This window comes from Dryobates pubescens, chromosome Z (assembly GCF_014839835.1).
Source record: "Dryobates pubescens isolate bDryPub1 chromosome Z, bDryPub1.pri, whole genome shotgun sequence".
Lineage (NCBI taxonomy): Eukaryota > Metazoa > Chordata > Aves > Piciformes > Picidae > Dryobates > Dryobates pubescens.
The window spans coordinates 15,936,094-15,962,597 of NC_071657.1; the positions used below are offsets into that span (position 1 = coordinate 15,936,094).

General features: G+C 40.8%; 1 protein-coding gene across 1 annotated transcript in view; it reads left to right on the forward strand.

Annotated features, from left to right (window-relative positions):
- SNX24 (sorting nexin 24) overlaps positions 1–26,504 on the forward strand; it is a 105,333-nt gene that overhangs the window by 54,091 nt on the left and 24,738 nt on the right. The window contains exon 3 of the mRNA XM_054178566.1: positions 3,253–3,357. Within this exon, the coding sequence (XP_054034541.1) occupies positions 3,253–3,357 (105 nt within the window). The remainder of the gene's footprint in view (positions 1–3,252; positions 3,358–26,504) is intronic.

Here is a 26,504-nt window from a genome sequence, read left to right on the forward strand (position 1 = left end):
CTCTGTTATTACAGTACATGGTTTCACTCTTTCCTCTCTGTTACGTGTTACAGCAGAAAATCTCAATACTCACAAAAGTGAGGTGTGTACTTGAACAGTTTTTACTGGATTAAAATACTATGAGCTTGTATCTCTGTTGTTTTTTGTGAACAATTTGTTCACATCCCATGACTCTATTTATACTCAAGTCCAGACACTAGTTTACTTTCAGCATGCCAATAGGGTGTTTATTTTTTGTTCCTTTCTTCCCTTTTAATGAGAATGTTCGTTTCCCTCTAAATTGCTGTAAGTACATGGCAATTGGAAAGGTATCTTTAGACTTTCTGCATATTCAAGGTGCCCTTAGTGCTGGAGATGTTTGTAGTGTGCAGGAGAAACGAAGTTTCTGTGACGAACAACTGTAGTAGAAAAAGGGAATAGAGACTGAAGGGGAGATGATGCCTTTTGCCAGAGAAGGGCATGCTCCACTCACATCATCTGGAGGAAGGAAGGCTTCTTTCCTCATATGGGCCATTATTCATTCATCCTTCTGACTAATTCATTACCCTGCCAATTTTTTCCAGCACCAAAATGATAGAAGGTGACAGTGTTACAACTACTGCAGTGAAAGCTGCAAAAATCTTAAGTTCTATACATCTTATTTTGCAAGTTACTTATAATGTTAGAATAGCTACTGTACTGCTTACTATTTTTTGACATTGTAATAATTATTCATTGCAATATATTATTGGATTACGGTAAGCATAAGAAAGTGGTCATTCATTCTTTGTGCATCGGTATAGCATATGCAATACCTGTGCTTGCACATTCAAGCAATTGTGGCTTGTATGCTTTGTATAACAGGGCTGCAGAGCACAAAAAGATTGTTAATCATCAGCTGAGGTACCAACCACAGAGTATTTATCTTGTAAGCAGCTAGGCCTTGGTGGATGCTTATATTGTTTCAGATTTGTCTCCCCTCATCTGAAGCATTCTCCTCATTTGTTACTCATCTGCAGGTGCTGTCATAGTTCACAGCAGCTATGACTGTAGCTTCTTCAATATTCTCAGCCAGTTTTGAGGAAAAAATTGAGGCTTATACTCTGACTTTGAATCAGCTGTAAAAGAACATGGGTTGAGGGATTTGTTTTGGTGAGTTGTTTTTCTCACTTCGTGTCTAATTGTATTTTAGTATTGTTAAGAAATAAAGAAGTTTCCAGAGCAATTGAGGTTCCCTTGCTGCAGCTTGGTTACTTGTGACTGTAGAGACATTGATATGTTGGCACTGCTTTTTCCTATAGTGACATCTCAGAAAGCTCAAAGATGAAATGTAAATTCTCAGTCTCCCATGGGCATGCATGTCAAAGTCAATTTTGAGTTTCTTTCCTTGCATTCCTTGCCTCACATTTACTCAGAGGCAATATCCAACATAAAGAATGTCTAATTTCAACTTCTATTAAAATGTAGTGGAGTCTATTACGATTAATATCTTTGATCTGTAGTTTTGAGGAAAACTTCAATATTTTTTGGTTTTGGAAAAAGCTCCATCAAGAGAACATTTAGTGTTGTGAGAATGTGTGATTCTGTCTCTATATCTGTAAGTAATCCTATAATCATAAAATCATGTAGTTGTTCTGGCTGGAAAAGAGCCTTAAAATCAAGAAGTCTGACTGTCAACCCTGAAGTGCCATGTCTACACATTTTTTTACACCTTCAGGAATGTTGACTCTACTACCTTGCTGGGCAACCTGTTCAATGCTTGACCACTCTTTCAGGAAAGAAATTTTTCTTAATATCCAAACTAAACCTTCTTTCATGCAGCTTGAGGCCATTTCATCTCGGTCTATCATTATCTAGGGAGAAGAGACCAACACCACACTATCCTTTCAGTTAGTTGTAGGGAGCAATGAGATCTCCTATCAATTTCCTCTTATCCAGGCTAAACAATCCCAGTTCCTTCACACACTCCTCAGCAGACTTTTCTCCAGACGCTTCAACATCTTCATTGCCCTTCTCTGGACACACTGCAGCACCTCAGTGTCCTTCTTGTAGTGAGGGGCCCAAAACTGTATTCGAGGTGCAGCCTCACGCTGCGTACCAAGGGACAATCACTTCTCTACTCCTGCTGGCCATGCTATTCGTGATGACAGCCAGGGTGCTGTTGGCATTCTTGGCCACCTGAACTCACTGCTGTCTCACATCCAGGCAGCTATTTACCAGCACCCCCAGGTCCTTTTTTGCCAGGCAGCTATCCACCCACTCTGCCCCAAGCCTGTAGCATTGCATGGAATCATTCTGGCCCAAGTACAGGACCTGCCAGTTTGCCTTATTAAATCTATTGGTCCAGCCTGTAAAAATTCCTCTGTGAAGCCCTCCTACCTTCAAGCAGATCGACAGTCCCACCCACCTTGGTGTCATCTGTTAACTTAGTGATGGTTTTCTCAATCCTCTCATCCAGATCGTTGCTAAAGATACTGAAGAGAACTGGCCTCAAAACTGAGCCCTGGGGATCGCCATTAGTGACCGTCCACCAGCTGGATTTAACTCTGTTCACTACAACTGTCTGGGCTTGGCCCACCAGCTTTTAACTCAGCAAAGTGCCCACTCATCCCAGCCATCAATACGTATACAGATATACATTTCCATATATATGTATATAAGCTTTCCTGTGGGCATCTTTAGAGGAATAAGTTATAAAGCTGTCTTAGAAATACATTCAGTGGCAGATCTCTCTATTGAAGATATTAAACACAACTGTCAATCTGTTGGTGTGATTTGAGAGCAAGGATATTTTGCTTTCTTGATTGACAGCTCTCCAGAGAAATGGTTAGCTCTCTTTCTTCCACTTATTCATGGTTACCTTAATCTAGAGTCACAAATTGTTGCAGTGTTTTGTCACAGCAATTAGCAAGGTAATATCAGTGTACATTGTGGTGACATTGTGTGGTGTCATCCCATCGTGACTAACAAGGAACTCAATTCAGATAATTCTCATGTAGTTGGTGCAGTTTTGTTTTAAGGCTGTTACAATAAATAGCAGGGATCTTCTTCACTGTCCCAGGCAACTAGATAAGGAGATTTTTAAACTGCAACCTGCACGTATGACATCTGTGATATACTTCAGTGAACTGATGGTGAATAACTTCATTGCTGTGCTCTTTTCCTTTATGCATAGTTGGTTTACCTGTACTGCCTCATGCCTCAAATAAACATATTAACTTTAAAGGATTGCTATTATACTTTGTATATGTATGCATGTCTTCCTATTTGCAGCTCAAAAAGTTCATAAGAACTCCAGAGATCCCTTCAAAGCACGTGAGAAACTGGGTTCCTAAGGTCCTGGAGCAACGACGGCAAGGCCTGGAGTTGTACTTGCAGGTGAGTCTCCTGTCAGCACTGTGAAAGCAGAAGCAGCATCCATTTCAGAGTGGTAGATTCCAAAGCATTTGAAGGTATGAAGTAAAGTGTTTTTACTGATAGGCAATTTTAGAGGCAGGAAATGAGCTGGATGCTTACCAGCAGGGGTGATTTCTGTTCGTTTAGCAGCATTAGCAGCTGAACATCCAGAGTGTTTTGCACTTGTTTCCCTTATTCTGGCAAAAGCTGTTGACTGACTTTGGTGAACCTTAGTACCTATTTTTCTGTGCCTAACATAGGGAAAATTAATGGCATTCTTTCCAAAGTTGTTCTGACCATACCTATCAAAAGTGTTGCAGAGGACATAGGAAAAGGCTTTTTTAAACTCACCTCTATTTAGACAGACTAGGGGAGTATTGGCTTGTCCAATTCGTCCCTCTGTTGCACATGCCTGTATCTGTATTGTATCTAGTCAAAGTAAGCACCTGTCATCTCATATTTATCTCAGTAGGTTTGGAAACTTGCTTTTCAAGTTCCTGATTACCTATTTGGGTTCTGATTCTGGTACAGACCGTAAAAGGAGTCTTCAGGAATGATTCAGACATACAGACATCAATATGAACTGTTAAATCCTGGCCAGAATTTTTACTCTCCCCACAACTGCTTTAGAAGTGTCCTGTGGTGTAGTTCCACAGCCATATCTCTGATGACAATGATAGAAGATAAAGGTGTTTCTCTAGACATGTTCCCAGTTCAGTCTACCTTCATCTGTACTGATGCAAGTGCTGTTTTATTGAAGGGAATCACAGAAATTACCAGAGTCAAAAGCAAATTGTTTGGGGAAGAAGGCAAGAGTGAGAATATTATATTTTTACTCATAGCAGAGTAGTAAAAATAGCAAAACTTTCAAAGTTCTGATTTGTATCTTCAAGACCCATCTGGATTCATTTCTGTGCAGCATGCACTAGATTCTATGGTCTTGGCAGGGGGATTGGACTAGATGATCTCTGGAGGTCCCTTCCAGCCCCTATCATCCTGTGATCCACAGCTGCAGCACTACAGCTGGAAGAACGGTGTACTGCAACAGAATGGACAGTGAGCTGCATTCATAAAAAAACAGATGGTAACCCGTGCTACTTAGGAACCTCCCTGATTCTCAGGAAGGTTTGTAAAAGAAAAATTGCTCAAGTAGAAGAGTACAATTATTGTCTGACATGAGACAGTATTGCTTCTGCCATTAAAATTTTTAAAAATTTGGAAATCATAGGAAAACACAGCTCAGATTTTTGTTCTGAGACACTGGGCACATTTCAGGCAACACAGTTCACTTCTATTTTTAAATCTGTAGCTCATATTGTTAAATTTAAAAACAAATAATTTTTTTTCTTCTTGCTCAATCATATTCATAGCATCTTTGGCATCTAAAATTACATTTGTTGTGTGGGTGAACAAACATTGCTATTGGAGACCTTGGCTTTGAAAAGGAGTGGGAACTTTTTGGTTTTAATGGCTATCTGCATGGCTTGCTCCATCTGTGTGTTTTTTTCTCTTGGAGCCATTTGCTGTGAATCTTTAATTATTTTGAATTTTTTTTTTTTTTTGATGCAGCTGTTCTTTGCAAAATATTGCTACTAAGGCATATGTGCCAGTTTCTCTTAGGAGGTTAATTTTGTTAAAAAGATAGAGGGGTGAAATGGGTAGGTCTGTTTAATTACTGGTAAACTTTAAAATAACATCTCCCCCTACTGGAAAAGTTAGTCAACTCTTGTTCTTGTGCAGTTGCACATTTTCCCCTCTTCATATCACCACAGGCTGTCTTAGGAACATGTAGGGTGGAAGGAACTGGTGGACATCATCTGATTAAAATATGACATGAAGTATCACAGTATCACAGTATAACTAAGGTTGGAAGACACCTCGAGGATCATCGAGACCAACCTGTCTCCACAGACCTCATGACTAGACCATGGCACCTCCCTTCAGGTAGTTGTAGAGAGCAATAAGGTCTCCCTGAGCCTCCTCTTCTCCAGGCTAAGCAACTCCAGCTCCCTCAGCCTCTCCTCATAGGGCTTGTGCTCCAAACCTCTCCCCAGCTTTGTTGCCCTTCTCTGGACACATTCCAGCAACTCAACATCTTTCTTAAACTGAGGGGCCCAGAACTGGACACATGACTCAAGGTGTGGCCTTGTGGTGCTGAGTACAGGGGCAGAATGACCTCTCTGCTCCTGCTGGCCTCACTATTCCTAATGCAGGCCAGGATGCCATTGGCCCTCTTGGCCACCTGGGCACACTGCTGGCTCATGTTTAGGCGGCTGTCAATCAGTACCCCCATGTCCCTCTCTGTTTGGGAGCTCTCCATGTGCCTATCCATACTAACATGCTAAATTAATAACAAAAGTTCTTAGTATTCTTGTCAATTATTTCAGTTTCTGCTAAGAAAAAGCAGAACAAATCATCTGTGAAATTTTAATTTTTAAAATAATGAGAGCCTGATTTTAGACAATCAGAAGTTTGTGTTATGGGACCTCAGTTATCACAAGTTTTTTAATAATGAAAATAATTTTCAAGGGGCAGTGTAAGAATGTGTTACAATTTTGAAATACATAAATAGTTTTAAACTTAACACGATATATATAAAGTATTGCAAACCTATTTACAAGTGATGCTAATAGGAGTTAATCTGCAAGAGTGGTTTGCCTACTACCATCACTGGTCAGTGGTGGTATCTGTAGCTGTCTGTGTGTGCAGCTAGTACACTGTTACAGAGTCGTAGAATCATACAATCAATAAGGTTGGAAAAGACCTCAGAGGTCATCAAGTCCAACTTGTCACCCAACAACTCATGACTACTAAACCATGGCTTTAAGTGCCACATCCAATCCCTTTTTGAACACCTCCAGGGATGGTTCCTCCACCACCTCCCTGGGCAACCCATTCCAATGGCAAATAACACCTTCTGTGAAGAACTTTTTCCTCACCTGGAGCCTAAACTTCCCCTGGCACAGCTTGAGACTGTGTCCCCTTGTTCTAGTGCTGGTTGCCTGGGTGAAGGGACCAACTCCCACCTGCCTACAGCCCCCCTTCAGGTAGTTGTAGAAAGCAGTAAGGTCTCCTCTGAGCCTCCTCTTCTCCAGGCTAAACAAGCCCAGCTCCCTCAGCCTCTCCTCATAGGGCTTGTGCTTAAGGCCTCTCACCAGCTTTGTTGCCCTTCTCTAGACACATTCAAATGTCTCAATATCCTTCTTAAATTGAAGTGCCCAGAACTGGACACAGTAGTCAAGGTGTGGCCTAACCAGTGCTGAGTACAGGGGGAGAATGACCTCACTCCTCCTGCTGGCCACAGTATTTCTGTTGCAGGCCAGGATTGTCATTGGCCGTCTTGGCCATCTGGGCACACTGCTGGCTCATGTTCAGCCTACTATCAATCAGTACCCCCAGGTCCCTTTCTGTTTGGCAGCTCTCCAGCCACTCCGACCCCAGCCTATAGCTCTTCATGGGGTTGTTGTGACCAAAGTGCAGCACCCAGCACTTGGACTTGTTGAATGCCATCATGTTGGGCTCTGCCCATCTGTCCAGCTGGTCAAGATCCCTCTGCAGAGCCCTTCTGCCCTCTAACTGATCAACATCTGCTCCCAACTTGATGTTGTCTGTGAATTTGCTGATGACTGTCTCAATCCCCTCTTCCAGATCATCAATGAAGATATTGGTCAGGATGGGGCCCAGCACTGATCCCTGGGGGATGCCACTGGTGACTGGCCTCCAGCTGGATGTGGCACCATTCACCACCACTCTCTGGGCCTGGCCCTCCAGCCAGTTCCTAACGCAGCACAGAGTGTTGCTGTCCAAGCCACGGGCTGACAGCTTGGCCAAGAATTTGCTGGGGCGGATGGTGTCAAAGGCCTTGCTGAAGTCCAAGTAGACCACATCCACAGCCTCCCCACATCCACCAGGCGGGTCACCTGATCATAGAAGGTGATCAGGTTGGTCAGGCAGGATCTGCCCTTCCTAAATCCATGCTGGCTGGACCTGATCACTTGGCCATCCTTCAGGTGTGCAGTGATTGCCCCCAAGATAATCTGCTCCATAATTTTTCCTGGCACTGAGGGCAGGCTGACTGGCCTGTAGCATGCAGGTTCTTCCATCCGACCCTTCCTGTGGATGGGAATCACATTGGCCAATTTCCAGTCATCTGGGACCTCTCCAGTGAGCCAGGACTGGTGGAAAATGATGGAGAGTGGCTTGGCCAGCTCATCTCATCTGCCAGCTCTCACAGCACCCTAGGATGGATCCCATCCGGTCCCATGGACTTGTGAGTATCCAGGTGGCTCAGCAAGTCCCGAACTAATTCTTCATGGATTTCAGGGGGACTACACTGCTCCCCATCTACCAGTTCAGGAGGCCAGTTATGCTGGTATTTAGTACCTCAGCCTTTTCCTCATCTTTAGTTGCAATGTTCCCCTCCAGGTCCAATAAAGAGTGGAGGTTCTTCTTGCCCCTCTTTTTAGCATTAATATATTCACAAAAATGCCTTTTATTGTCCTTTATAGAAGTGGCCAGCTTGCATTCTAACTGGGCTTTTGCCTCTCTAATTTTTGTCCTACATGATCTAACAACATCCTTAAACATATCATGAGTTGCCTCCCCCGCTTTCCAAAGGCGATACAGCCTCTTTTTTTCCCTTAATTCCTTCAAGATCTGCTTGCCCATCCAGGCCGGTTGCATTCCCCACCGGCTCTTTCAGATGAGCCCACTGGCAGTGGGAACTGCCAGTTCCTGTGCCTTCAAGAGCTCCTGTTTGAAGTAGGTCCAACTCTCCTGGACCCCTTTGTTCTTAAGGGCTTCTACCCAGGGTGCTCTCTGAATAAGTTGCTTAAACAAGCTGAAGTCTGCCCTCTGGAAGGCCAAAGTGAGGGTTCTGTTACTGAGTGTAATGGGTTGGGGCAGATCCCCTCCCCACCACAGGCAGAAATAACGACTCAGGCAAACGGATTGCAAAAGTGATGAAAGTTTAAATAGGAAAACAATAACAAACAACAATGAAAGTTTTACAGAGACCCACAAGCACCATGACAAAGAGAGAGATCCCAGAACATACCCAAGAACATCCCATCCCCACCTGGGGGTACACCCAAACCCCGCCCAGGGCTCTTTCCTCCCCCCCCCCAACCCAGCCTTGGGCCTGAGCAGGCCCAAGGGAGGCAGCTCACGCCATGTTACCCAGGCAGCAGCAGGGGACGAAAGAGGAAGTGAAGACCCCGCATGGCCTTTTTATAGGGGAGCAGGGCATTATGGGAATGGAATACCTGGTCCCTGTGACCACCCCCTGGGCTGGGCCCACCCCTTGGGAACTCCCAGGTGTGGCCTGCGCAGTGGCATCTGGGCCAGCACCCAGCCTAAACCACCACACTGCGCCTCCCTATTTCCCTGCATATTGAAAACTTCACTATCTCATGGTCGCTGCACCCTAGACAGCCTCCTACCATCACATTTTCCACCACCCCTTCTCTATTTGAGAGCAGCAGATCAAGCCAAGCCTGACCCCTGGTAGGCTCACTTAACAGCTGCACCAGGAAGCTGTCCTCCATACATTCTAAGAACCTTCTGGACTGCCTCCTCTCTGCTGAGTTAAGTTCCCAGCAGATGTCTGGCAGGTGAAAGTCACCCACAAGGACAAGGTCTGATGATCTTGAGACAGCCTCTAGTTGCTAATAGAATATTTCATCTGCCTCCTCATCCTGGTTGGGTGGTCTATAACAGACTCCAATCAGGATGTCGGTTTTGTTAGCCCTCCCTCTGATTTTAACCCACAGACCCTCGATCCTTTCATCCTCAACCTCAAGTTCTGTGGTATCAAGAGATTCCCCCTCCTCCTCTTCTCTCTCTCTCCTGTCTCTCCTAAAGAGCCTGTAAACCCCAAGTGCAGTACTCCAATCACGTGAATTGTCCCACAATGTTTCTGTAATGGCAGTTATATCATAGTTTTCCTGGTGGACCAAGACTTCCAGTTCCTGTTGTTTGTTACCCATACTGCATGTGTTGGTGTACATGCACTTCAGCTGGGCTGCTGATTTCTCTGTTAGCCCTAGTTTATGTCCCTCTCTCTTCTCTCTGGAGAGACTGGTTTCCTCTCCCACCCCCTTCAGACCTAGTTTAAAGCCCTCCCAATGAGCCCTACCAACTCCAGTGCTAGAGCCCCCTTGCCCTTTCTAGATAAATTCACCTCTTGCTCAAAGAGCCCAAAATTCCTCTGCTGGCATCATCACTTGAGCTAATTGTTGATGGCATGGGTTCTTCTGTTCCTTTCAGTGTACACCCCTGCCGCTGAGGGAACTGAGCAGAACACCACTTGAGCTCCTGCCCCATCAATCAATTGTCCGAGGGCCTTGAATTCCTTTTTGATTGTCCTGGTGCCCTTCTTACCAATCTCGTCACTGCCAGCTTCGATTACTAGTAATGGGTAATAGTCAAGAGGGCTGGATTTGCTGTGGTAGTCTCCTGGTGATATCCCATACCTGGGCCCCAGATAGGCAGCAGACTTCCCTGTGGGATGGGTCAGGATAACATATAGGACCCTCTTTTCCCCTCAGGAGAGAGTCTGCAACAACAATTACCCTCCTCTTTTTCTTTATGGCACTAGTCCTGATGGATGGTGGGGACTGATGTGCTTTAGGTATCCCTTCAGATGGTTCCTCTTCAGCCTTCTCATCTACATTGCCCTCAGCCTACATGGCCTCATACTTTTTATGCAAGGACAATGGGCGATGGGAAGAGGGCTGGGATGGATTCCCCATGCTTCTAACAGGGACCTGTACCCATCCCCCCTTGTCCTTCCAAAGGGGAGGTCTGCAAACCTCCTCCCACATATCTAACTCCCTTTCGCATTCCCTGAGAGTCCTGAGCCTTGCAACTTCATCCTTTAGCTCACCCACTTCATCCTTAAGCTCAGCCACTAGATTGAGGAGAAAATTCACCTGGTCACACCTGACACAGGTGTTGTCTCCTTCACCCTCCATTCCAAGTGCCAGGCTCCAGCACTCTCTGCAGCTAGCAGCCTGGACACCTGCATACTTGTGCACTGGCTCTGTTTGGGTACCTACCATTTTTCTAATAGCCTTTGGCCAGGTTGTTACCATGGCTGGATCCCTTCAGGCAGGTGAAATTAAGTTTAGGGGGTTTATTGTTTGTTGTTAAAAATACATACTCCACCTAACTACTATATTTTGTCCGAGTTACCACAGAGGCTTCTGCACTCTGTCGGCTCACCCAGCACATGCCGCTAGCTGCGGTCGGGCAAGAAGACAGCAGCTCTCTAGCCAAAATGGCATCGCGCGGCTCAGCCCTGCCGCGTTGTAAATTTCCCGCAGCTGACATCACGCTCTCGAGCAGGCACACAACAGGTGACGCTGCCGGTCCTCACTGACCACCGCGGTCCTGCTGCCCCAAAAAGCTCCTAAAAGAAACCAAAATAGAAACATCTCAGCTCAAGCATGCCGGTCCCAGTGGTGGTCCCAAGGCAGATCTCTAGCCAAAATGGTGGTCATTAACCATTATTTCCAAACCAGTCAATCTCTTGCAGATGTTGGGTGTTTATAATACATAGAATACATAGAATAGAATACATAGAATAAACCAGGTTGGAAGAGACCTTCAAGATCATCGCGTCCAACCCATCAACCAATCCAACACCACCTAAACAACTAACCCACGGCACCAAGCACCCCATCAAGTCTCCTCCTGAAAACCTCCAGTGATGGCGACTCCACCACCTCCCCAGGCAGCCCATTCCAATGTGCAATCACTCTTTCTGTATAGAACTTTTTCCTAACATCTAGCCTGAACCTCCCCTGGCTCAGCCTGAGACTGTGTCCTCTTGTTCTGGTACTGGCTGCCTGGGAGAAGAGACCAACATCCGCCTGTCTACAACCTCCCTTCAGGTAGTTGTAGAGAGTAATAAGGTCACACCTGAGTCTCCTCTTCTCCAGGCTAAGGAACCCCAGCTCCCTCAGCCTCTCCTCGTAGGGCTTGTGTTCCAAACCCCTCACCAACTTTGTTGCTCTTCTCTGGACTCGTTCCAGCAAGTCAACATCCTTCCTAAACTGTGGGGCCCAGAACTGGCCACAGTACTCGAGGTGTGGCCTAACCAGTGCAGTGTACAGGGGCAGAATGACCTCCCTGCTCCTGCTGGCCACACTGTTCCTGATGCAGGCCAGGATGCCATTGGCCCTCTTGGCTGCCTGGGCACACTGCAGGCTCATGTTCAGCCTACTAATGACCAGTACACCCAGGTCCCTCTCTGCCTGGCTGCTCTCCAGCCACTCTGACCCCAGCCTGTAGCACTGCATGGGGTTGTTGTGGCCAGTGTGTAGAACCCAGCACTTGGATGTGTTAAATCTCATGCCATTGGATTCTGCCCATCTGTCCAGCCTGTTGAGGTCCCTCTGCAGAGCCTCTCTACTCTCCAGCACATCAACTCCTGCCCCCAGCTTGGTACATTTCCTGAAGAGTTTGGTCTTGAGAAAAAGTAGAAGATACACATTTGAGGTAGCTGATTGTGCAATAAGCCTGCATTTTGAGAATGGCTGCCTACTGGACCTACATTGAGAGCATGTGACTCCTGATAGAATGGCTGTGAGCCTGGAGAAATAAGTTTTCTTCAGAGAGTCAGAAGATGAAGGTAAATGTTGAAGGTGACAGGGCAGACTGCTAATCAGCATTGTAGCTTCTGAGTAGTGGTTGCTTGGGTTTTTTTAATCCTCAGTATACTCTTGGGCTGACTCTTTATCACGAAGCAATGCAGAAACATATTCTGCTTTGTAAGTGTATTTAAAGGAGATACAGATCAATTGAAATGCTCCCTCCTGCACAGATATTTTTGTGTATGAGTTTGGAAGGTCATCTTGTGGATGGATCAACTGAACACATAGTTGAGGTTTGTCACCACCCAAGGTTTTCAGGGCAAAAACCCCACAGGACAGAATTTGGATTGCCCCATCTACCCCTCTCTCTTCCCACTCAGGGGAAAGATAGGCAGAGGAAGTAAGGGGTAAACAAAAGGGCTTGTATGGAATTTGAAGTTAAGAATGTAATTTTAACAGATAATAAAAGGAATTAAAGGAAAAAGGATGTACAAAGAGGTTGGGGGAAGGGATATATATATGTATACATACAGAGATAAACAAAACCCAATCTCTGGTAGCAAGGGATTTCCCCACCACAGGGAATACAGGGATGCAGGCCCAACCACACCAAGGGTTACAACAGCCAGCAAATACCTCCCCACCAGACCAGAAGGTGAAAGGAAAGAGAGCCCAATGGACCTTCTTGTCCCCTTAAATAGAGGATAGGCAGGAAAGGGGAGGGAATAATATGATCTGGTCACCCCACCGGAGTCCTAGGGTCCACCTTCCCACCTGTTAACCCTTAAACCACAACAGGGTTTTATTGCGGACACTGAAGACACTATTTAGATTCCTACACTGAGAGGCCTAACCTCTTTGTTTGTTATGAAAGCATTTGTTATCAGAGCAGCTTCATTGTCAATCGCATCAGTAGTTGTTGCAAATAGATTTCATATTATGTATTTCTGGAGGAGCAGTTTTTATGGAGCTTATTTCCAGTGAATTGGCAATGGATGGAGAAGAATTTGATCTTGCCACCTGCTCTCTACTGATTTGGAGTTAGGTCATCTCCTTGTCCCAACAAGCTGACACTGGATGTTATTGCCATCCAGTCTCTCTGCCCCAGGGACTTGCCCTTTGACAGGTCTGCCTTTTAAAGTTCAATGGAATAGATATTTTCTAACCCCCTTGGGCAGAAGAAGTCTTATCATTTGCTGATATCATCAGTTCAACAAGATAACAGGCATCATTAACAAAATTCACTGTGAAGTGGCACCCACACCTCAGCATGAGGACTCTGTAGCTGCTGCTAGTCCTCACTGAAATGATTTGGTTGTGGAGAAGAGTGATTTTAGAGGAGGCATCTATTTTTATGAGCTTCAGGATACTAACTTGTTTCTTGTGGTCTGGATGACCTGAAGAAATTCTTGTGACTGGCAAGGCACTTAATGTAAAACAGAAGGCTGTAAACCTTCTGAACTGCTCTGTATGTATATAGAGTCTGTTTCTACATACATCTCTAACCAGAGTTAATACGTAGAGCTAATATTTCTCTCTCAGCTGAGGTCAAGAAAACATACTTGCCTTTCATTTACTCTTGAACTTTTTACAAAGAGAACAGTCCTGATTCCTGGAGATAAGATTGGTTAAAGTGCTGCTTGGCTGTGAGACTTGAAGACTTGATGAACTTCAACATTCCAGCAATTTCAGGAATCCAAATCCTCAAAATGAATTATGGAGTTTATGAAACTGGGCTAGAGATTTGTTTTCCATTTAAGTAAACAATCTGGAGATCTGAGAAGCACTTTGACCTTTATTTCAATATTCCTCAAAATGCAGTTCTATTTAAAAATGTTTTAACTACCAGTTGTTCCTGGAAAAGATAAATAAAACCGTATCTGTTATGATACTGCTTTTAAGAAAGTAGAATCCAATCCTGTACTACTTAGCTATCTTAGTTTCCAGCAGGGTGGAGTTAGAAAAACTGGATGAAGTAATGAATAACAATATGTAGTTGCTTTGTGAGTAATTTCATCAGAAATAAAAGGGAGAAAACCACCCATTGCAATATTGCATGTTTTTATCTTTCTTTTATTCTGTTTTGTTTGTTGTTTCTTTTTTTGGGGGGGGGTGGGGGAGGAGGGAAGGGGAGCTGGGGGGAATAGTTCCACAGCAACTAGAAAAAAGTAAAGACAAATGAGCTGTTAGTGACTACAAAAGGAAAACTACCTTACAGAAGATTTGGCCCAAGATGATGTTTGTTCATGGGCCATGATGATTTTCTTTCATTGCTTGAATGTGTATTTATACTAAATTCCTTATGATAAAATATAAATAAATAAATATTTTTTTCCTGCCTGCACAGCAGGTACAAACAAATCAATAAATCTGGGTGGAAGGATTAAATAACCTTCCATAGCCCAGACAAACAACCAACCAACAATAACAACAAAACCTCCTGCTAATTTTAGTCATCTATCCAAGTTGTATTCTAAAGCTCTGGACTATCTTCTCCTACATTGATCTAGCTATTATTTAATAAAAGTTTTAGATTCAACTGAAATTTTTCAAAAAAACCAAAAGGAACTTATTGTTCATTTGGAAACTGTTGCAGAGCATTTCAGAGTTAATACAGTGCTTCATATTGCAAATTATTATAAGAATCTTCTGCTTTCTTTGATTGTCAGTAGTCATTGCCGCTTTTTTCTGACATTCTAGGGAGTGAGATAATTTGATTTATTGGAATTTTTTAATCTAATTGTGAACAAAAAGAGTTTTCCATCACCTAGTGGTACATTTCATTAGCTCTTCACTGCTTGACTGATTCAGTTTCTGTTGGACTCTCGCTATCTTAACTAGAGGAATGCAAAATCAGTCATTTTATAACCTTGTCCATCCTCAAGAAGACTGGAGAGATATCTGCTCTAAGGACAACCATCTAGACTACTGTTGTCAGTCTGCAAATACTCTACACTGTGCACTGGGTAAAGCTTTGCCTTTCAGTAGCCCGATACTGCTCACCTGTAACTGTAGCTGAAATACTGCTTCAGAGCTGTTGTAGCTAGAGTAAGATCAGGAAGAAGGGAAAACAGACCTTTGATGATGCACAGGATTTTTCACTGTTTTCTCTTCTCTCTGTAAGTGGAGTCAAAAAATGTCCCATGGTAGTATATAAAAGTCAGCCTGAATGTTGCTAGGTAGAAAAAAAGCTAGGATTTCATATAAAGACAGGAAGATCCTGTCTTGGTTGAAGCTGACATAGTTCTCTAGGATCAGAAGCAATCTGTAAGTGTTTTCTAAATGGAACAGTTCTTGATGTTACATTATCCATTAAAGAAGGGGGGAAAATGTAATATCTGTATGGGTGGACATTTTTGAGCCAGTGTTGTTGAAGCTGTTTAGAAATAACTGAAATCTGTGTATGTGATGTGTGCAATTTTATGAGACTTTGCTCTTGCTTAGTAAATCTAAATCGAATTGCTTACTATTTAATTCTGGAAGTGTAATGGCAAAATGATCTTAGAAGTATTCAATGATTGTTCCACTATTCAAATTTCATTTCTGTGTAGTTCACATTTGTCACATTTATCCACTCTGTCAACGTTAATGTTCACTACAATTGTTCTTCCTTTATATTCCCAGAAACTCATTCTATATCAAGCATGTAGTTATTCCTGTATACCTGTGTGTCTTTGCCAAAGGGTATTGTGGATGCAGAATTTTAAACTGGTTCAAAGGAATACTGGAGAAGTTCACAGAAGAGCACTTTCTGTGAGGCAGAGAAGGTTCACAAGCTGGAAGGTTTCAAGGCTGCTACAGTGTGGAAGGAAATCATCTCATACATTAGTGTTATTTATAGACTTGCTATCCCTTCATAATAATTTTGGGGATAGGATACATTGCTAAAAGGACCTTTGGTCTGAACCATCATGGCCTTTCTTATGTAGTCCTTAAAGTAAGGACTTGTGTTTCACCTTGTTATTAGATTTGATTAAACATTAATATGTTTTCATGAACTGAGCCCTGTACATACCATAAGCACTAGTCTTAAAAGAAAAGAGATTGAATCATATGGTTGAGAAGACATGGTTGTATCATACTGATCTGACGAAGAGTTGTGCAGGTCAGATGCTACTGTGTGAAGCTGCTTGTAAAAGCTGATGCCTTTTAAGACCAAATGCTTTACACATGGGAAGTTATTGGAAGTATGTTTAAAAGCTGAACTCATTGGGAAGAAAAGTTAAGCTATAAAACTTCTGTGCAAAAGGAGGGCCTATTTTTGTTCTTCTCCACTTTATTCTGTGCATATCTGACCTGTGGGGTTTTTCCCACTAGGCTTCTGTTTAACTGTTCCCCATATCTGACCAGGAGCTGGGCTGATACCACTTTGACTTCCTTGTGTCGTTCATTATCCACAACAAAGATTTCTGCAGGGACAATCCTTCCCTTTGTCCTGTGTACGCATTGACTGTTGGGATCTATTTCTAAGTAATTTAAGACTAAATTGGCTTATTTGCAAAAAAAAATTTAAAAACATTCCCATCAAGTCCAGAACAGATGCTTATCTTCCAGACTGCTGTTTCTGGAAACCAGTTTTGTTTTACATGCAGGTGAATACATTGGAAAAAATGAGTCTGGCATTAGAAGGTTGCAAGTAAAAGTTGGGTTCAGTGAAATAAGATTTAACTGATGATTTGCTGGAAAGTCTATTGAATCATCCACGTCTATTAATCACATTGAAAATTCTCTCCATTATCCAAAATTATTCAGTGTCTTCCTTCTCTAACTCCATTTAGTCTGCAGTAATCACGGTTGAACTGTACCTGTAAGGAGCTTTAAAAGCAATGGTATGATAAGTATAAAAAGACAAAATGTTCTTTGTCCTCATTAAAGATTGTGAGCAGAGTGTTAAATAATATTAATGGCTGGGATTGTCAGTACTTAACAGTACTTTCCTGGTACAAGTGATTTTATTGATCGATACAGTCTCAATGTAGCAGGGCAGATTATTCTACTGATTTTATCGAAGCCTTAACTAAGTTTGTTAGTGCACCACATATCTTTAAATAGATCTAGATGATGATGTAGATTAAGAAAAGCAGACCACCATCCATCTTTTTTTGATCGGTTAATAACTTAAATCCATCATTGCTGCAACCAGCTTTTTAAAGATTCTCTTGTGCATACGTTTCTTTGGTGATACAGATACATAGCTGGTTTCAGATGGCTGTGGATTTTAAAGAAGTGTGCTTGACACATGCAGGATGGTGTATTTATTAAGAGGAGGCAGAAGGCAAGAGAAAACAGGAGAGCAAAATAATTCTATAGATAATTTAAAGGAGAGCCATTTGTTAAGAGTGTCAGTTTGCAGAAGTGTTTCCCACAGAAATATTCCAAGCATTTTTCAAGTATGCTTAGCAAAATTACCTGATTTATATTTTAAGAGTTACATTTTCTGTTTTTCAAGTAGTGCTGTATTGTGTTTTGTGATTCATATTTTTTCCTTCATCTTCAGAAATCTGTTTGGTTTTGCTGTATAGGATTGTGATGCATGAACCTCACTCTCATTTCACTCTTACATCTTAGAGCTGATCAAAATAAATTTTACTCTGTTAAAAGCAGAAGTTATGTTAGAAGTTATGACAGATTTAGAAACCATGTCTAAGTGCTCATTGTCTTTTTGTTATACTCTGTATAACAATGCTAATATATCACATTCTTTCACCCAAGTGAAGATGAACACCAAAGTACTAATTGTGACTTTCTATAGAGGGAGAAATGGTCTCTGTCATGACCAGGATATGCTGAGAATAACTGCAAGGTATTTTAAGAGGAAGAAGAAAAAAATTTATGTTCACAGCCTGTTAAAGAACTAGGGACATTAAAACTCAAGCACTGGCTCACTGCTACAGTCACTATAGTCTGCTGACAACCAATTGTTCTAATGGCCATCATTCCTTCTAGAGCAATACAGAGTGTGAGATGTTATTTCATTTAGCCATGATGAAAGGAAAAATTATCATTCTCCTTATTCTGAAGACAACTCCTCCTTTGACTTGGAGACATTTGATTTACTTTTTCCTTAGCAAATATTTAATAGATTTGCTTGAGCTTCTTTAAGGGCAGAAGAGGATTTAGTCCATTATAGTAAAGGAAGGAAGGGGAGAGCTGTAATTCCTGCAGACAGTCTTTATTATCACCACTTCTGTATGGTAGAATGACTCAGTTTCTCCTGTGTTTTTAGTCAATTTACAGCATTTAAAAAACATTTTCATTTCCTACTCCTTGTTGTTTTAAATCATTGCCTTTATACAACCCAATAGTGTTCTTTTGCCTACACTCTGTGTGACTGAGAACTAACTGTTAATATTTCTTACGCATTTATTGGCTACACATGAGGGCTGGGGGAAAAAAGTTCATGAAGAAGTGAGTAGTTCTGTCTTTGTAGCAGGATTTTAATTTGTACAGAAGACACAGGCCATGTTTGGAGATGAGAGGAAGAAAATGAAATATTGAGTATACACTGAATACCATCCATTCTGTGCTTTGTGTCAAGAACTGACTGAGGGAAGGCAGGTAAAAATATTACTACATATGTAAGCAATATTAAATAAATCCTTACATTCAAAGAAGCTGAATTAAAATTTGATTGCTAAGCTTAACCTGACAATTCTTCACTTTGAAGTGTGCCATCTCACATTGTGTCATTTAGCACTGATCATTCTGCAGGAGGAGGCGGGGAGAAAAGAAAAACAACAGAAAAAAATAACACCAAACCAATGAAACCCAGTGGAAAAAAGTGGAACTCATCACAGGGTTTTAACAGAAAGATAGTTGATTAAATAAACAGTGATTCTTGAGCTTCTGTTTTGGACATGTTGCATGGAAAGGACACAGGAACAGAAAAAAATCTTTGTAAGAAGGGCTGCTTAAGCAAGAAATAAGAGCTCCATCAGTAGCTAAGAGAGGTGAACAAAGGAGATGACTAGTTTTCCTCAGACAGATTGTGTGAAGGTGCTTAGTAAGCCTTCTCCATTTGTCCTTCAGTAAATTGGACTTTACTGCATTAGATATAATTTACTTGTGTGTGTTCCCTTTTCTTGGCTTTTATGCAATCTTGTGAGCCTCTGTTCTGAAGGGTGTGTTGAGGAATTTCACAGTGAACTAAGGGGAGAAGGTCCTGTGCTCATGGGTAGCCTAGGAGAATAATGAATGCTTGTTATCTTCTGCTAACGTCTATCTCCACACACGTCGACATTGCTTCCCTTTATTTTTCATTTTACCTGCTTATTGTTTCGATAATCCAAATATACAGACTTTGTTAAGTTAAAAGTCTTGGTTTACTGAAACTCTTGATTGCAGAGTATCTTAACTGAGACAGTTTCGAATTTAAGTGCATGGATATTTACAAGCATGTATGCATTACTGAATGATGCCTAAATTTATAATTCTGATACAGATTTTTTTTTCTGTTGGCTTTAAAAATGTGGACATTAAAATAAGAAGCTTCCATACAGGTTCTTATGTAAATACTATGAATTATATATGGGAAGAACTTCAAGAATTACTGATAGAAAAAAAAATTTTATTTGTGATGTAGTTTCTTCTTTTTAATTTCTCATAATTAATGTCTTTGTCTAATACACCTTTTCTTCTGCATGTGAAAAAAGTTTGCAGAAACAAAGAATGAAGTAGAAGTAGAACCTTTAATTTCATTAGGCACATTGTAACTGGTAAAGATTAATGCATATATCTCTTGCTAATTCTTTTCAATTACTCAGTTTATATAAATTCCCAAACCTTGTTAATTATGCTGAAGTCAAGTGGTAATTTTTAACAGTATTTCCACAGCAGGGGAATTTTCCTGGTCTAACCTTGGCCTCCTGTAGAAACTCTCAGCAGATTAGGCTTTCTGACTCTAGTCCATTCATTTTCAGTACAAGCCTAATTGCTGCCGACTGCCTGCCACAGGTACCCTGGTTATCGTACATTTAAGGGATGCAGGTTCTTCTGAGAACAAATAAGGAAAGATTAATTGTTTGTTTTGTTTCATCCCAAGAGAAATGTGGGAGCTTAATCAAGAAAAATAATTTCTTCTGTTGATTTGGCTTATTTGTGGAAAGGGATAATTGTATAAAGGCAGGTATAGAGCTATGCATTTTGAAAGAAATTTTGCTATTTGCCTACTTTGGAGGCAAAGATACAACAAAATTAATGTAACACAGCATTGGAATTGATGGGAATGGTTCACATTTCTCATAGTAAGTAATTTGGCTGCTGGACTTTTATTTGAACCAATATTGCTAGGTGGTATTGTCATTTGTTTTGTCTGCTTCTTTGGATATCTAATCAAGGAGACAATAGTAGGGGGAAAAACGCTTTTCCAAATTGTCCTTAATTGCTAGAGCACAAAGCAAGCTAAATGCTCTGGTATTTCCAATTAAAGAACTTGTTTCCAGCAAGCACCATTAAATCTATCTTTCCCAATCTGATAAATAAGCTATCAAAGAGTGGAACAGATTAATTGAGAGCAGTTAGTTCAAAGCTTAGTATAACAGCCAGAGTAAGCCAACGTTATCAAAGAATGCAAATTTCACATAAAGCAGTAAGAAGCACTGGTGCAACGAAATAGAGTTGAGAGTAACCACTAAGCACAAAGGAAAATTTTATCAGTGGCACAGAAATTAGTCTTGTTTCTTTCTCCTTGTAACAAAAGCACTAAAAGCTGTTTGTTTTCAAGACCTGTTACATGAATGTCAAATCTTATTTGACACCTTTCTTATGTAGGTTTCTCCTTCAATGTGCTGCAGGAAATAACAGACGTGGGGAAATCACACATCCTACAATTCACAGCCAGTCACAGGATTTACTCTAGTTGCTTCTAAAACTTGAGAAAGTCCTGTTTATACTACAAAATTTGTGTTTGTTACTATTTAGTAGGGTAGTCTCTATGTGTGGTTTGCTTAATGTTAATAAACAGTAAACCCTGTGTTTGGCAGACACTGAAGCCTAACACTTTGTATTCTGATTCATTTTTAATACAGGTAGGTCTCCCTAATGATACATATGTAGACCTTTTTTGAAGGATGTTTCTTTCTTTTATCTGTCTGTGCATGCCAAATGGTATTGACCCATAGAGTGTATGTATCATTATGCATGTGGATCCTCTGGATATTTCCATTAATGACAAACCACAGGAAAACCACCTGGCTGTTCCCTTTAAGTGTCAGCATTTTGCCTGTTGATAATGAATGCATCAGCATGAGGAGAAATCTTCTGTCACCTTAAATATTGAAATAAATTTATAGGCTTTCAGTATTAGTATATTCAAAGAAAGTATTGCATGTTGGTTCAGTTGTTGTATATATAAGGCTTTGGAGTAATGTGCGCTGTCAAGAAGGCAGGAGAGGGTACACATAATTTGTTACACACCATGCAAACAAATTTCTAAGACAGTTTTTGCAGAACTACCCTGGCTAGTTCAGCTGTATCATTGCTGTGGATATTGACATCATTTATGTAAACTGATAGCACAAATATACCAACTGTCACAGCTTTTTAAACTGCTCTCTCTGAACAGAAGTTTGTGTGGTGCATCCCTGGCCTTTACACCAGCAATGTGGCTGGAGTCTGCTTTTGTAGAATTACAGTTTTAAAAAGGTAGGATAAAAATCTTATTTCTTATGCTGTTGCAACCTACTGGGTATGTCTATTCTAGGAAAATGAAAAGGTCAGTGTTAACTTTCCCAATAAAATGTTCTGAGAAAATGTCATTCCAGTTATGTGTATCTGACTGGGGGAGTTCATCCTCCATTTTTTGAGTGTCTTATTTTTTATTTCTAGAATATCATCATTGGTAGGGAAATACAGCATTCATAACTGTGATAGCATGGTGTCATATCAGCTCAAGAACTGATGATAACAAATATGCTGCAACAGATGTAGTACTTTGAGCACAGGTCATTTACCATAGTTTTTCTTTTTATCTTTGCTGGCAAATCACTATGAGATAAGAGTTGTATTCCAAGTAACTGTGGCTTTCTGATTAGCTTCCCTATAATGCTGGCTTCTGGAAAATGTACAGAATATGCCCAAGAAATCATGAGGGCATTAGACAAGTGAAACTTCTCCTAGTTTCTCCAGTTGTGAAAGCACCCAGCTCTCCAAGTGCACTTTTCAACATGAGATCCAGCTCTCACATTGGCTACGGTGGGGGGAGGTTCCTTATGCGACAACTCAAAAGCACTTGGTAAAAAGAGATTACAGAGGAGAAAAAGACCATGAGCAGGATTCACAGCAGTCTTACAGCCACCGGCATAAATGCTGCTGTCTCTGCATTATGCCATCAGATGTTTCTCTTTGCATTTGAACTCAGTCAAGGCCATGAAGTGATACATCCTAATAGTTTTGAAAAGCATTATTTGTGTAACTTCAGAGTTGGGAAGCACTTTGCTTTTTTAATGGTATTGTATTTATATGCCATGTAACAGTGCTCTACTTGCTTTATAGGTGGATTTTTAAAATAAATAAATCCATGCAAGTTTGATCATGTAGCCTTAATTAGTTATCCTACTTTAAATGGCAGAATGATGAGGACATGTACTGCAAGAGAAGTTGCCATCAGATATTGGGATTTTTTTTTTTTGTATCAAACCCAAAAATTAGTGGATGTTGTGAAGAATTAGTGCTCTAATGATGCAGGAAGGTGTTGACAACTGTGGTACAATGCAGATACTTAGAAACAGTATTATTAATGTAAACATACAGCAATAGCCAGGTATAGCATCTCAAAAGGAATAGCTAGGCTTAGCATCTCAAAAGGAATTGAATGTGACCAAAAAATATATTAAAAAAACATTCTCTAGCTTGGGCAATTATTTTTGCCCACTTGTACAAAATAGTGGCATTCACTTAGAAATTCAAAGGGACTGCACCACTGGACTGTTGATTGATGCTGAGATGCAGGTCAGGTGGAGAAGCTGGGCTTGTTAATCTATGGGTGGAAACATTTAAAATATTTTCCCTGTAGAATATCAACCAGTTGTAACCAGTATGTTGCCATTGTTATACCTATAGCAGATTCTCTCAACATCCTAAATCACTCTGCATCTTCCCACTTTTTCTCATTTGGTGTTTTTTCCCCTTAAAATTTTGTCCATTTGACTACTTTATTCAATCTACATCTTAGTCATAGTGTTCTCTCCTGATGATGTGTTGAAGGTCACCTCTTTGTGCAGTCAACAGAGAATACAAGGGTTTTTGTAGACTTTAGTTCCACTATAAGCAGTTTATGAACCTTTATACTATATCCATACCCACTCTGACTTCAGAGTACCCCTTCTCCAGATTTACTTGAACTGATGGCATAATCTCTTTTGTTTGCACATCATGGAGTCTAGAGTCTGATCAAGCTCTCCATACTCCAGTATTACACTACTGTCCTTTCATTGAAGCAGCAAGAAATGTAACTTAAGCCAGCAGTTTAACCTGAGCTTCAAATGCTAAGGCTCACTTGCAGGGTAAACCAGAGCTCTTGGCAACAGAAGAATCACTGGGAATGAAGGGTGCAACTGCCTTTGCAAATTCTTCCTGCATAAGAAAGCCAGAGTATTTGTGCCAAAAATTAATAATAGAACTAAAGAAGAATGCTATCCAAAAAATCCAGAATATATGATTGATTAATTTATCTATGATTCTCGGTTTCAACCTCATTTGTGGACTTTACGGGCCAAAAGAAGTAGCTTTCTGGTTGCTGAGTAAGGAACATCAAACAGTAGCTAAGTGTGAAGGAAAAAAAAACCCAAACTGTGATCTTTATGGAGAGCAGCTTGGAATTCTTGCAGTATTTTAATATTATTATGATTTTCAACACATCCAGATAGCTGTGTTCTGTTAGGGAACTAACTTGCAATCTTGTTTCTCCTCATTCAATAACGACAATTTGGAGAGTTTTGCAGAACATAATCTGCAGGATTGCTATGCTGTGAAAAATGCCGACTTCCACGAGATGCTGCCTGTCTGCCATCAACACAGAAGTAAATAAGCATTTGATGACCAAGTTGGGATGGGCTCTTTTCAGAAATAATTGCACTGTTCCTCACCTTTATCATGGACTCCCTTGCTAGTGAGTTTTGGGAGGGACAAGTGTCAAGGAAGAGAACCATAATGAAGTACCTGCGATTGAGCAAGGATTACATTGCTCTGTTAATTCTGTAAAAACTTGTCAGTTTGCCACCCAAATAAATGCCTAGATTGCGTAAAACATGGAGCAGAGTGACCTCTAGAAGAAAAATCAATGGCAATTCATATTTCATACGTCTATAATTGCTTGTGAGATCATGCCAGCAGTTTGTTTATGGAACAGCTTGTTCTACCAGGGGTTGTTTCCTGACTTTTTCTTCTTTTCAGTGGTGGTTCCTCTTAATGGACTGTGAATCACACCCAGATACAGCAATAGACAGGTGTTAGGGTGGTGATTTTTTATTATTGTTTTCACATTACTGTCTTCAGAATTGCTGCACCGTGGTCTGTTTGAACCAGTACAGTAATGTATAGTCAAAGTAAATCATGTTTCTAACTGTTTCTTTGGACGACTCCTGAAGCTGTTTTTCACCTTCTTTTTAGTGGGCAAGGCTTTATCCTCTGTGAAATTATCCATTAGCTAATATTTTAACTGTCAAACTAAATCCATGGTGTGGCTTTCATTTTTAAGCAATTTGTCAGAGAGGCAAGGAATTCTCACAGTCCGCTAATTTAAAGACAGGATTTTGAAGATATCTTTTCCCCACCCTGCTTTGCTTTGCTTTGTTTTTTCATTTTTTTTAAGATGCTGTTGTAAGATTTGTATCCCCACTGAGGACCGAGATGTCATAGGGATAGAGAAAATGCCGCTCACTTTATGGATTACTGTTAGGTCAACAAAACTTTGGCAGCATTGATTAACTTGACAGTGAGTACAGCAGTACATTTATCACTTATGGCTGTGCTGTAGAAAATCTAATAAGAGGCAAACAATTCCCTTTAGAGCAGTAACAGGTTCACTGTGGCTAACGGTGCATGCACTGGAAATTTCTGACTTTAAATTATACCCTTGCTGCTAGTTGGGTCATTGACTCAAAGCTACTGCACTTTCACTGTTATGTTCTGTATTATTAATTTGATCAAAATTGTTTAAGCTTCTGTAAATGTGATCAAACCAAGTATTGGAGTTCATATAAACTCATAAGCATTTTTTAAGAAGGCATGCAGAAGGAGCTTTGTAACATAGAAGGGGCAGCTGCCTGTTACAACTGCAAATATTTGGGGTTTTATAAGATTATAAAATAAAAACTTCTAACTCTGGCTTCCAAATCTGCCTCTAACTCACAGATTTAAATAACCTAAACCCCAAATTGGATGGTCAGAGGGACTTTTATCATATGTGTAAATGTGTGTTTTGTTGATTACTGGTCAATATGTTAAAAATTCTGTACAGGCTGATTTAAAGGCATGTGCTTCCAGTTGTCCTGGTTTTGTAAGAACTATGAGAATTAAACAATTAGCAAGAGATTTGCTGGGTTTCCTGCATGTAAGTGCTGGTGCTTGACTGCAAGTTAGTATTTGGTTCTAAGCTGGTCCTTAAATTACTTTTTATTCAGAATTGCTTGGTTTCACTTTAAGAGATATTTTCTGGTAATCCATGACCAGTACACTGTGAGGTGTCTGTACAGAAAAACAGTAATTTTTCACTCCTTTTTTTTTAAGTCTTGTAATTGATAGTTCTTTTAAACAGAAGCATCTCATAATGTCCTCTTTTACAGAAGCTTTTCTTCAGTTCAGATAACCAGAAGCCTGTAAAAGCCTCATACCTTAATAACTGTGTTTCTAGGTACAAGCATGAAAGCACAGTGAACAAGATAAAGTATTACATGTGGATCAGAACATACCAGGTGCAACTAAATTTGTGGTTTGTTTCTTTGTGATATGATCTGCAAGTTGCTGTTCAAATGAGAGATTGGTTAATTACTTTTTGATATATATTAGGATCTGTGGCTCACAAGAGAAGAGAACATTTGTGTGTAGCAACTGCTAAGTATTTTGTGTTATTTACAAAACAAAACAAAAATTGCAGGTTTTATTCTACAACATCTGTAAAAGTGATGTTGTTTTCTTTGTTGGGAGAAAAGTACTCTACTTGAATCAATTGTTAGGAGGCTTAATGTAATAAGGCAGTTTGTGGTCTGACTAAAATAAACACACTGCAAAATAAATTCCCATAGCAGTTCATTTTTAACAGAAAAACTGAGTTTGTCTGAAACATAAATACATTGAAAACCAAGACTTAATCAGGTAGAGCAGCTTTAGAATGAGACAGACTAGGCTGCTGCCCAAAGTACATCTTGCAATAACTACAATTTAACCAAATATCTCTGTAAATGATAGTATAGCTCCATCTACCTCGTAACAACAGATTCTTTGCAACAAATGCTCAAGTGAGCTGATGTTAAGTACCCTTTGCATGGTGAGAGGAAAAAATGCAATTAAAATAGGACTCACTGATTCATTCTCCTT